Source organism: Crassostrea angulata, chromosome 6 (genome assembly GCF_025612915.1).
Source record: "Crassostrea angulata isolate pt1a10 chromosome 6, ASM2561291v2, whole genome shotgun sequence".
Lineage (NCBI taxonomy): Eukaryota > Metazoa > Mollusca > Bivalvia > Ostreida > Ostreidae > Magallana > Magallana angulata.
Genome location: NC_069116.1, coordinates 43,769,739 through 43,783,765, shown reverse-complemented (window position 1 = coordinate 43,783,765; position 14,027 = coordinate 43,769,739). Strand labels below are relative to the sequence as shown.

Below are 14,027 nucleotides of genomic sequence, written 5' to 3'. Positions count from 1 at the left end.
TCACGGGAACATTTAAAAAACCACAAAACAATTAAAACTCATCAACATTAGCCCCATTTCTAATAAAATTTTTGGTAACAAATAGATAAAAAGAAATCATATTAAAAAGCATATTTGTCCGTTATCATCATATAATATATACATACTTAAAGATGTTCCCCATCTGAATCACCCCCCCCCCCCTTCCGCCCACGCACACATATTTCAACAAAGTTTCAAACATCGTAACATCATGCACGTTCTGTTTTAATCTTATATTTTTATTCTTATATCAATCTTATCATATTGTTTTCTAAATTAATCATTTAGTTTTTTCTTTTGTAATTATATTCATTTTCATCCTCGTACATGTTGTTTTCCTTTTACATCAAAAATCGTTTGACTACACTGTTTTCATAAATATTATAACTCTTTATTCAACGAGAAGTTAATAAAATTAAGAAATCAGAATAAAACATTAATATATGTACATGTTTAATTAGACTTAGAAGTTAGAGTTTTAAAAAACTGTAAATTTTGAATATTTGCAAAATAAGAATCATGACACTGATATCCCTCCATACTCTCAACTCAACCCCCCCCCCCCCCCCCCATTCGTAATATTTCCTATATATATAAATTCTTTCTATTAATTATTGAAATTTCTTATTTTCTAGCAATTGTTGACACATCAGACCTCTGTTTAATATACGTATGATCCATAAAGGGATCAAATCAGGTGAAGGTCAGTAAACGCGTTCCGCATCGATGCACCACGTGAAAGTATGTTTACCAACACAGGCGAACAGCCCTGTGCGTACTTATAAGAGGCCAGGGGAAACACAAAGCACAACAGACCAAGAGTAAACATGGCCCAGCTAGCAGTGAGAGGATTGCTAAGAAACATGCAAAGGAAGAGTTTTTTCTCCTGTGTTTCAGGATTTCACAGTAATTTCAACAAAGGATGTTCTAAATCTGTTACAAACGGCCCAACGCTGACACTTGAGGAAACTGTGGACTTTTCTATTCATGGTCCGAGCCTACAAGGCATCCAAGGTGGGCACGATCAGCATTTGGAAATATCTGAACCACCAGTGCAAACAAACATTTCATCCGATGCAGAAGACACGCAGGTTGCAGATACACTGAACTGTCACGCTTCAGTGAATCTGCACTCTACAATGCAGAGTAATGTACCCGAACCGTGTGATGTAAAAATTGATTTTGCTGAGCATTTTAACATGCCAGGTGGAGGGGTCAAGCAATATGACAAGTATATACAGGAGGTGCATATTGCTAGTCACCCACGGGATAATTGACTCAGTTTATGGACGCGAATGTGTGATCATGTCTGGGACGCGTGGTGATTAGAATATTGTGTGAATTTTAATTAGGTCATAGGTTGCTAACATAGTGTTACAAACTGCCATTTGACATCCTACGTACAACTCCCATATATGTTGAACAATGTGTCTTATTTTAAGTACATCGTATTTCACGATTTCCCGTTGCTGCTGCTATAAGGCTTCATTTGTAAAAAAAAAAAAAAAAAAAAAGCCATAACTATACATGTACATTGTATATATATTCCTTGCATTTTGCAGCATTCCTATTATGTCATTTATTGTGGCGCTAGCATATCACATAGTGTATTTGAATAAAAACTACGATCTCGAATTTGTGGTTTCATTTATATTAAGCCTAGAAATACATGTTTGTATATTGTATTCTATAAAATTTAAGTGTTTTGTTATTGAAATTACATTAAAGGGCTTTTTAAAATGAGTTTTGTTATCCTTACTTACACAGGGGATTTTGCCACATATAATTCTCATATTAAACTGATATTATTTTCATATGAAGTACTATTGCAGGCACGTAGCATCGTTTTTGAAAGGGGGGGGGGGGGGGGGGGGACTCATCCAAGATTTTTTGGATGAGGACAAGCAAAAAAAAAAAATGTTTTTTGGGGGGCGAGCAACCCTGCCCCTAAACCCCCCCCCTCCCCGATGCTACGTGCCTGTATTGTATTGTTCAAATCTAATCAGAATCATATCACAAGGATTATCATTACATAATTCCTGTATGAATCCATATAATTTTTAAGAGTTCCAATATCATTCTGATATGAAAAGCATTTCATATCGGCATAACATGTGGCGAAATTACCTATTGAGTTGACAGTCGCTCAAGCAAAAATTTCAGTCAAAATGAACCAAATTGAAATGCTCGGAAAAAAGGTAAAATAAATAAGATATATGCCCTTTATACCTTGCTATTCATCATGTGTAGCATCAAGTAATGGGAGAGCGGAGGGTATGTGAGTCTGCTAACTTTTTCTTTCATTCAAAACACAAGTACTGTAGTAGTGTACTGTGAAATCATTAGATTTCGTGGTGGCTCATTTTTCGTGGAATTCGTGGGTACCTCTCATCCACGAAATAACATCCATCACGAATTGATGAATTAGGGTAATAAAGTCATATTCCCTTTTGTAGATATATATGAATACACGAAATTACGTCCCCACGAACCTATAAAATTTAAGTCATCCACGAAAATTGGCCCCCACGAAATTTAATGATTCCACAGTATCTTTTGTAATAAGATCTATCTGTTACATGTGCATGATTTAGACAAGGTGGTAAATTGAGCATTGTACATGTTGTTACTTATTAACTTCGTTAAGAAAATATATGAATACATCGTACTGTACCTTAGTCCTAATAGAGTTGTAAAAACTAAATAGGAACAAAAAGAATGATTACAGGTAAATATTTTAAGTAACCTCTCTCCTGAGCGTATTTACAGAATATTTTTAATTTCTGCTCCAGGGTTGCATTTATAATTTCATGTACATTATACGTATTAATACATAGGCAATGCCTGCTGCCCAATCCAGTTATCTTTATTTACAGCTGATAAATGGAATCAGCTAAATTTTTTTGGAATCTATAGGTTGCCATTACACGTCAACTCTTTTTCATGCAAATATTAAACGGTAACCTACATGGTATTTTAAGAGTTATTTCCCTTTGACTGTATACAGTTTATACATGTATTATAACTTTTATATAGATATTCAAATACATACATGTACAACAAAATGTTCAGCGATGTAATAATTATGTATGCATATATACATGAATCGCACCCCCCCCCCGAAAAAAAAATATATATAGAAAAGAAAAGCGGATTATAAAAAAAAACATACTATAAAACATTAACACATACAACATGTACACTGTATTGTGATTTGTTCGTAAAGCATGCAAAGTTTATAACTTTGAAAGTTAAAATGTATTTGATATGCGTCTCCAAATTAAATTGCACGAGTATTAAAACTTTTTAAGCAGAAAATTGTTCGGTTTTTTGAATGTAGGATTGAGTACTGTGATGTGGGTCTTGTAATACTGTATGAGCATGACTGCTTCTTCTTTATATTAAAAGTTTTTAACAGAGATGGAAACATGTCTTCATATTTAATTATAAACCACTGTGTAGTTACAGGGACGTATGTTAGTATATATACGACCCTGGTAGTTGTATGTAAAAAATTATTTGACTGGTTCACTTTATCCATGTTAAAGCTACTGAGAAGAGAATTTTAAAGATTATGCAAACACCTATACAGCTTTTGAATTTTATTAAGGTACCTATGTTCAACAAAGTGGGGGGGGGGGGGGGGGACCAAAACAATTTGGCAGTCGACACAAAAACACATAAAACATAGATCTTAAGCCAAATATTCCAATGCGCGGATCATACATGTAGGCGTGATCGAGGTGGATCCGAGTGATAATTTTGTTTTGTTTGCCGGGGGGTGGGGGATGTTAATATCTTCCATTTACATTGTTCATAAGGAGGGGGAAGGGGACTCATCCGAAATAATATCTTGACTGACAAGCAAAAAAAAAAAATTAAATCCATAATTTTTTATGTTTTTTATTCTCAAAAAAAGTTGAGGGGAGGGGGGGGGGCAACTCTATCATAATTCAATTTTCTATAGATATGTTGATTTTAGAGAAATGTTTGCTGCGAGAAAAAGTGGTGGGCAGCACCTGTCCCTTGATACATGTACTACCGTACGTGTCTGCTTTCTTTGCCTCAAGAGTTTTGGTATATGTGATAACTTAAAACAATGCTACTCTTGGAAGTATTACGCACATGTTTCATGGGTATATTAATAAAAATTCACTGAATTAAAATTAATAATTTACTCTAGCCAGTCCAAAGTTATAGAAAAATAGCCCTGCCGGATTGAGACTGAATTTTAGTCTTCCTAGTCACGTGACCTAATATTTTAAGCAGTTTGGCGGATTTCCAGTGTGTGTGCCGATGTGTATCGGGTATTTGTCGAATCCTGTTAGATTTTAAATGTTTGTTTAAAGTACAGATTATGAGTGGGGACCAACATTCTAATTTTTCATTTCATCTCTATCTCAATCCGACAGCGGTGAGATGATGTTTACGATGCCCGTGTTTCCAGCACTAGAGTTGTGTCTGAAGCCTGCTGGTGCTTGCATGCGACCGATTCCTTTGTAAATATACAGGTAAATATTGTTCTTGATTGTGAATGGGCCGTGATTCAACAACGATTGGTATGAAAACAATGAGTGTGATTGTTATTCTGTTTGGTATTTAAGCTGTCAATGTGAGAATTTGGGTTGGAACGATGCGACTGCTTGGTCGTTTGAAAGCTTGTTGTTAGGTACGCTAAAGGCCTCGTGAAAAACGTCAACAGAGAAAATCCGGGAAATGTTGTTTATTTCATATATTTTTCGTCATGTAAGTTTTGTGATAGCGTTTGTATCGTTTTGTTTAAGTTTATAAAATACTCTCAGAAACTTCTCCATACAATTTAGAGATAAATAATAGAAAATGAGTCATATAAATTTGTTTTGTTTACACAAGAGGTTAGGTTAAAGAGACAGGGCTTTAAGAATTTAATATTCTTTGTATGGGAAGTATTTTTATGATGTATATCATGTCATGTATGTCAAAGAGACTTAAATGGATATCTGTATAAAGTTTATTTTGAAATTCGAATTTCATAAACACTTTTTGAAATGTTTATTCCCTTTTTAAAAGTTCACACAGAGTTCCTGAAGTATTTGAATATTGACATAATTACAGAGTGTGCTATAGCTTCTTATGGAAAAGTATATAGCAGTATGTTACCACAAATTTATCTCTGTGCAAATGGTGTTTTGTAATAAACAGGTGGTGCTTAGAGTATGGAGATTCATAACAGACGGCCTTACTCAAGGCTCAGCCTAAAAGATGAGTTTGATTTCGACATCAATGACATCAGCCGAGCTTCTACCCCAACAAGCACAATGAGTTCTAAATCAGAGGGACGTAGACGTGAGAAATCACACCGAAGCCACTCCATCGACGATTACAAGCGCAAAATTGCTCGTCTAAAGAGCGAATTGGAGGCTGAAAAAGCCAGGACTAAACAGCTGTACAGGGACAAATCGTCGGAGATCAAGTCACTGCAAGAGGCATACAAGAAGGAGAAAGAAAAAGAAATCAGTAATTTGGAGAGGAAGCTAAGTCAAGAGAAACAGAAGGAAATTGAGATCCTTCAGGAAAACATCACCAAGAAGAAAGATAAAGAATTACAAGAGGTGCTAAGGTAAGGCTTCTCTTAATATAAGATTTAGTATGAAGTTGTCCCAATATAAAGCGTTACAAGAACATGAGTTTCTCAAATAAATTGTTAGTGGAATGTGTTACTGTAAATTCCTTATATTATGCGAGCACTTAATTCTGCGATCCCGCTGTTTTGTATCAGATTGCGAGAATATAAAATCGCGAACACTGAACTTTTATCCTTATTTCTTATAGTTCTCAACTCTCCAAAATTAATGGCGAGATTTAAAACTCCGCGAAGGGTGCTTCTCGCGAATTTACACGGATATTAATTCCTCGCATTTAATTAATTAGGAATCTACAGTATTTTGTTTCTGAAATAGAAAGGTATTATTACAGTACATCAGATAACATAATCTGTATGCTAGCTGTTTCAAAGGTGAAAATTATAGTTTCACAGTAGTTTACATATGGCACTATAGTGATTCTGATTACATTATTCTTATTCTTATAAGTTTATGTTGTCTTAAAATGATGTAGGTACAAAGAAGAGGAAGTAAAGAAACTCAGGGACAAGTTCGATGAGGAGAAAGCGAAAGCTCTGCAAACAGTGGTGGAGTCGGAGAAAAAACAGTATGAAGAAAATGCAGACAAAATGGCCAAGGAGATGGAAAAACTCAAAGCGGAGAAAGAAAAAATAGAAAAAGACTTCAAAAAGAAATGTGAGGATCAAGCCAAAAAAGAAAAAGAGTTTTCAGAGGTGAAGGAAGGTTACGACGCAGAGCTTCGAAAAATACTCAGTGAATCCAAAAAGTTTGCCTTTGGGAATCTACAGAAACTAAAGAAGGCGGAGAAGGCTTTAAGTGAGGGAATAATTTCAGAGGACGAGGTGTTGTCAATCACAGAATCTCTAAGTCTCAGGGGAACTCCATTTTCAGAGGTATCTAGTCGCACGCCTAGTCGGCCATTGGCACAGCGTACAGAAGAAGATTTGGAGATAGAAAAATACTTGGCATCTGCCACCCCTTCTCCACACCCTGGATCTACACCCCTCAGAAAATCCACTTCTGGATTTACTCCTGTGGGAAAGTCCACCCCTGGATCTACGCCACTGGGGAAATCGACTCCTGGATTTACTCCAGTGGGAAAGTCCACTCCTGGATCTACGCCACTGGGAAAATCCACACCTGGAACGACACCCCTAGGAAAGACCTTTACTCTTGATGGAAAGTCCCCATTTCGTTATATCAGTGTCCAAGAAAATGCTGAGGAGGACCAAAGCAAAGAGGTAGGTATATAAATAGCAACTGTAAAATAAAACCTGACGTTCTTTTTTGTATTCAGTGAATCCAAAGTTTACTTCTGATTTAATTAACTTTGAATCTATGATAAGAACCTATAGAGGGGCATGGGTTCCAGATTCGATTACATTGTTTACTGATTTTATGAAATCATTAATTTATGCGAAACTGGGTGCAGGAAATTTGATTTCTTACTTATTTACAAATGAGTCAGCATCTGATATAATATTTGAACAAAAATTGATTTATTTTTTATTCAAATTTGACAGATTAAAATCCTCCCTCCATTTTCACTTGGGAAGATTCTTGAGTTCATATTCTTTGTTCTTCTTAAATCAATTGACAGGATGAAAATGGAGAGAAAATATGAAATTTCATATTCAGTTAGGTTGATAAATCTGATTTGTGACCTTTTAAGACATATTAAAAGTACGGGGAAAAAATAATGAAATAATTAGCATCAAGTTAAATGGACTAAAATATTTTGGTATATGAATTTTGCATCACGTAGATCTGAACATTTGAATTGTAAATTTTTGTATTGGAAACATCATGACCTGTATATAAGTTTGATATTGATTTTCTGACACTTTCCCTTGATTGATTATCGCCACTGAATTCGCCTGTGATCTTACTTGATTTAAAACAAGTACATCAACATTTACTTTCATGGAGTTTTCTCGTGTTTGTTCTCAGCAAAAGATTTTATCCTAAATCTAGTCTTTGAAGAGGAAAATGGCTTTATTCCGAATAATCCATTTCTCTCAGTGGTATATAAAAAAACCACTTCACGTCCATTTTGTGAAATAAAGTCATTTCTTAGTTGAGCATGTGCACAAGAGGAAGAAAGCATTAATAATAAATACTGGTACCCCATTTGGCAAGTCATTATCTAAATATGTTCGAACTGGATAAAAAACAGATTTTCAAACATTTTGTAATGGTGGCTTTTTTGTCAATCATTGACAATGATGTTCCGTTCAGTTTTATAGTTTAAGGACCTAGCCGTGAAAATCATAACGTTTTTCAACGGGTTTTTTAAATTCCTGATCAGCATTTTTGGCATCCACCCAGAGGAGTCAAAAAGTTTAATAGCTTTATCAAATTAATGTTTGGTTTTACTTTTTAAGACCAATGGTATACCCAATTACTCCAGTGTATAGAAGTCAAACTTGGCTGTTTCTTCATAAGGAATTTTTTTTTCGGCTTACATTTGCCAGGAGAATGGTGATTTATCTTGTAGACTTTGGGTGTCCAGTGATTAAAGCGTTTGATTGAGTTGGAAATCGATGAAAGGATTTTTGCCAATTATTTTATTTAGTAAATATACCAAGCGTGCTGATACCCTGTGGAAAGATATTCTTGGAGAACTAAGCTAGGTCTCCCCCTTCCCAGTTGATTGACATTGTAAGGGAACATGGAAACAATAAGGGCAGACCAGGGAATTTTCTGGTTTGGCGTAGTTTGATTTTAGTATTAAAAAAATCTATTTAACCTACATGTAATGCCTGAGGTTTGTAAACATGGTGAACTAAGTGTAATGGAAATCACACATTTCTGGTGTTCATATCAAGTATGCATGAGATCAAATCATTGATATCAAAGGCCTTGAATTATATGTGATGCAGTCGTATCACGGTGACTCATTCTCCCCTTAAAAATATTCAAATAAAACACATTTCACATGCTTGTAGAACTAAATAATTTATGATAGATCTAAAGATTTCTAAAAAAAAAAAAAATTGAAAACTTTATTTTTATTGAAGTATTTATGGATGAAAGTGAAAATGGGACAGCAACTCTGAAAGAGGGGAAACAATTTCTTTTAATTACCACAGTTATGTAAGAACAGGATAGTTCATGGCATTGATATTCGATAATCAATTTACTCCGTAACAATTCTTATGGAGTCTGCATAGCTTTTCCAAACTTGTTCCACAAATTTTTCATGAGAGACGACCTGAACATGACGGCCATAACTGACACTGATAAATATGCGTAAACGAGCGTATCAAATAGGGCTCCGTTTTATGTACACAACAAGGCAATGGTATAAAAAGATAGAATGCCATAGAGTTAATCAGTCTTGGGTAATTTTGATTGCATCGAGTTAATGTCGATTTCTCTGTCCACCAGTCTATGATTTATTCATCAGTAACTGATGAATTTTAAATCTGCATATGAATGTGCTATCTTGAAACTATTAGAATTTGATATTGTTTTTAAGAAAATTCATACTGGATCGATGCATGAATTTATAAAGTCATCTTTCAGTCAATTTGGGCTGAAGATGATGATTTTCCCGAAAATGTTCATGTCCAATCATGCCAGTTGACCAGTATTGATATTTCAACTGCAATGCTGAGTGGTAATATTCATGGGTATAAATTTATAATAATGTAACTTTGACTAAATTTGATTTGGAACTTACGAGCTAGATAAAGAGATGGAAAAAAAAATTCTTCATTTATGGTAACAATGCTTGTTTCTTTACAAACATATTGTTACAGAGAAAATTCAATAGTTTTACCAAACATGTCAAGTTCTACCAAATTGAAACACAGAAAAAAAATATGCTTTTAGACTATAAATGAAATTTGTAACTATAGAAACTGAATAAGGAATTTGATGTATATGATATTTGCATGCAGCTAGATTGTTTGATTTTAAACTTTCATTATTCCGCTATTTCATTATTCGTTTTTGGAATGAATTTAAGCCAAGTAGTATACATTGTTGCAAACCACGGCCAATATGTAGGATTCTCTCCTAAAGAAAGCTATCCCAGTACGATGATGCAGACTCCAGACTATGTCTTGAGAGTTGAGATGATGAGTTATATGTAGAATAAATGTACGGGGGAATTTTATTTAAGACATTGAGTGACATTAGCATGCTGCTGTATAGGCATTAGGTACACATACTTTATACATGTGTAATTAGATATGACATTAGGGTAGGATGGGTGTTTATGTGGCTGTTGATGTCAAAGTGTCCATGTAGAATAAGACTCGGTCTCCATGCATCAATATTGTTGTGTTGGATAAGCTTGGAATTCTATTAAGTTTCTTTAATTTTGTGACACAGTAATTCAAATTGTTGACTCTATTTGGACATAATCTTCTCTTGCTTAATCAACCCTGCCATTGTGTTTGTACACTGTACTTTTAATGCCTTCCAAAGTTCATCAAAACATTCTTTGAACCAGTTATATTGGAACTTCTAGCTGCTTATACAAAGTTCTTTTATTTATGTTTTTTACGATTATAACTCATCATTTAATCTGTTTATTTGTAAATGAGATTAATTTGCGACTAAATTTTAGGTGTGTCAGGGCATGAGTACTGGACAAAGTGTGTTTAAAATCTTTACTTTTTTATTCATATGCGACATTTCAGACACAACCTTACAAAATTCTGATGAGCACAGACTGTAAACCAACTTTTATTTGCGATGACTGTATTTTGCAATTTACCAGAGATAAACTGATTACCGGTGACTAATTTTTATGATCAAGATGAAGATTATCTTGAAAAAAATGTACCAAAGACATTTAAGTATTGGTCTTCAGCTAGAAATATTTGCGATGATGAAGCTTTACCGAATCTTTGAAAAATTTATTGCCCCCGAAAATAGAAGTAGAAGTGTGTGTTAATTAATGCAAATAAAAAGGTATCGACCGTATCATACATAGAAATTTATAGTATGTTATCAAATTATACTTATTCTCGTCCTCACGTATGGTAAATATGTTTACATGTACAGCTGTAAACATGTACATGTGTAGATTTGAGAAATTCTATTGTCAGTAGATGTATTTATAAACTGTAATCTGAAAATTCAATCAGTTCTCAAGCCACATCGTTTGAGTGTTATACAAGCCAGTACACAAATTCTATGTACATGTATTCATTTTATAAGAGCATTGAATGGCTGAGCCCTTTTTGTCGGAATATTTTTTTTAAATGTCAGAAACTGTTCATGTAATCCCGTCTGAAGAAGTCATCCTAATGGAGAAGAATTATTAGGTTGTGTCTGATCCCGAAAACCATTCTTGTCATTTCAATATGTAGGTTAGGATGGGTTCGTTTCCAACTCTTAAGAATGCTTCTTCATAGCGTGCCATTGTTATGGCGAAAAACTAACTTAGTTGCCCACAATGAAGTGACCGCATTGATATGTAACTTTAATCCTGAAACATTTATGACAATTCTATTGATGTATATGTTCAACATTAGGTTAGCATTTTTTAAAGAGTACATTTTTAACCCTGGAATTTAACTTGAATAAGAGACAGGGTGGGACTTTTAATTATGTTTAAGTAAAGCAGTAAGAGGTTGGGCCTCCATTACAACAAAAACCACTATCTGGCAGTTCAAACACTTTTCAGAAGTATGAAACTAAATTTAGAATGATAGTTATTCAATACTTGTATGACAAGATAATTACATTATTATCTTGTTTTGATCTCAATGCATCTAATTTTCAGACTACATATTACAGTAAAACATGGTTACAGTGAATATACTTATAATGAATTCACATTTACAGGGAAGTCAGCATCACTCCACCTATATATAGTAATGGAAAAAGTATAATAAACTTATAGAACAGATATATACCAAAATATCAATAATAAGGAATCATAATTCTTCCTCTCCAGCTCTTCTATAAAAGCATGTTTTATATTGACAATGTGTCAATTTTACAGGATTTTTTTATTTATCAAAAAGGGAAGTAGGTTATTTTTTCAATCAGTTTTGTAATTGGGGTATATATGTATGCTAAAAAAAAGAAAGTGATACCTGTAGCTTATGATTTTATTTCATATATGGAATGTTGAGTACCTGCAATATCAGTGTCATATTTTCTCAGCTGCAGGTGCAATGTATATGACATTGTCCTACATGTATGTTTATATCACGTCTTATTAACTCTGTCTCAGCAATAAATGACAAAGCTTGGTGGGTGAGATGCTGTGCATAAGATTATCAAATGCAAGTAATTAATATCTGTGACTCTGTGTAAATTGCGAGGGCAATCGCAACGATTATGAAAATTTCGCTTCCATTTTTCAGCCAGTTTTGAACTTTCTGAAATTATTACAAAAAAATTGGTGCTAGTGATTTTATATTCTCGTGACTTAATTTAAAACAGCGAAATTAGGTTTAAAATATGGAATTTACAATGTATAGAGGCTCTCTCAAACTGCTTCCAAATATTTTTAATTTGTTGTTGCAGAATGTGAAGCAGATAGCTAGCTTTAATCAGTTATGATAAATACAAATAACAAGTACTGGTATATTTCAACAGGCAAGAGCCTTTTTGTTGAGTCTTACAGAGTATGAACAGCATTTAAAATTGCTTGCAGAAAAACAACATCGGTTCAACATGCTCATCAATTGTTCACAGAGCCAGAGATAAGAGGAAAGTTCTGAGTAGAAACTATTTATCCGTAAGAACAATGCACGGAATTGAGATTTGGCAAATAGTTGAATACAATGCCTTTACTGTATTGCAATATCTTGGTTCAGAAAAGTATTTAAAGCTTATCAAGTATTTTCATGTGTAAGGTGTGAAAAGAATTTTGTGTGTAGTAAATGGAAGTTTATCCATTACAAATGTCTATTGTTGTGACCTAATCTGGGATTGAAAATATGCAATTTATTAATGATAATATCGGAATTGGATTTGCTAATCTCTTTCTATTCTGTCTAATACAACCTGAATAACCCACTGGTAGTATGAATATATACAAAAACAATCACATGAAATTTAAATAGCTTGCAGTTGAAACTGCATTAGTATATATATGCATTGCATGTTAATGATTTATGGACCAATTGCAGTTACAACGTACATCAAATAAATACATAAGACAAATGCAGTCATATTTTCATCATGTATTGGCATATTGATAGACAATGGGCACTTATATTATTGTGACTGGGTACATGTATTAGGACATGGACATTATTAGATTAGAAGAATTGAATGGGCATGTTATATAACATCTTCTTAGTTGATAACCCTGAGATGCCAATAGCAGAGAGAGAGAGAGAGAGAGAGAGAGAGAGAGAGAGTGTGTTTTTTTTCTAGATGACTTGACTCAAACTAAAATGGAATATGTTTTACAGCCTGGTCTATTTTGCATGTGTATTCTGGGAAACCAGAATGGATGCAGCTGTCAGTTTGCCATACTTGTTCATTCTGCATTTTTTACTATGGTCTAAAAAATTCCAATAGTTTGGGGATTTAGACCTTTTTTTACCGGGGTATATTCTGATTTTTAATTTCAAGCTTGAAATGGATTCAATTAATGTTTGGTAGAAATGCTGAGAACATTGAGAACTAGCAGTGAAAGATAAGAAAATACAGACCAACTTTTTTTCACCATTGCCAAAAAGGGTCAAGGATTTTGTTAAAAGTTTTATTGTATTTCAGTGACCTTCATTTAATATTTTTCTCTTCAACAATAAGCTATTACCAGCATTTGACTTTTTTTCACTGACAATTTCAAAGGCAAAAATGATGAATTATTTGTATTTTTGAATCATTGGTTCCACCAACACAAACTCTTTCTTAGGTCTGGGTAGTTTAATGCCTTTTTTATGTGGTTAAGAAAAAGTATAACAAAAGCCATTTAATCTTTTTAAATGGATAAAAATAAATGGTATATGTATAAACAAAAAACCACAGACAATTAACGCCACAATGAGAGGTCCCATAATTTCTTGCACAATGCAGGAATTCAATACCTCCAGAGAAAACACAATCCATTAATGGCAGACGTAAGTTAATAATTTGTTTAAAGATTTAATTAACTAACTTATGCCTGTTAAAAGAGGCCAGTAGCCAGTATTGATATTATAAAGGTCTGAAATATTTTGTGTGATAGAAATTATGTCTTTTGGAAGTAAATTTAATTGTTAGATAGGGTAAAAAAAAAAGAGGGGGGGGGGGTGTGCTAGACAGGATTATATGTTGAAGAATTGACGGGGGAGGGGTGAGGGGTTGATTGCTTGAAAGGGGCTTGGGACTTGCTTAATAGAAGCACTGAATATCAATGATAAAGAGACTCGTGTCTAGCCGGGTATTTAAGTGGCCTGGGCTTCCACGGTGTTTATTGACTTTCAAATATTTTTATAA

The 14,027-nt window shown here is 33.9% G+C and overlaps 1 protein-coding gene across 16 annotated transcripts in view; it reads left to right on the top strand.

The window, feature by feature from the left end:
• The first annotated feature begins 4,290 nt into the window (after positions 1 to 4,290).
• The window catches only part of LOC128190243 (RIMS-binding protein 2-like), a 69,682-nt gene continuing 59,945 nt past the window's right edge, over positions 4,291 to 14,027 (top strand). For 13 of the 16 annotated variants that reach the window (XM_052862207.1, XM_052862206.1, XM_052862205.1 and 10 more), the window contains exons 1-3: positions 4,298 to 4,532; positions 5,203 to 5,620; positions 6,118 to 6,865. In XM_052862207.1, the coding sequence (XP_052718167.1) occupies positions 5,217 to 5,620; positions 6,118 to 6,865 (1,152 nt within the window). In that variant the 5' untranslated portion in view covers positions 4,298 to 4,532; positions 5,203 to 5,216. Of the gene's footprint in view, positions 4,533 to 4,583; positions 4,768 to 5,202; positions 5,621 to 6,117; positions 6,866 to 13,645; positions 13,670 to 14,027 lie in introns of those variants that run through there. The other 3 variants (XM_052862202.1, XM_052862203.1, XM_052862218.1) reach the window with 3 other exon arrangements.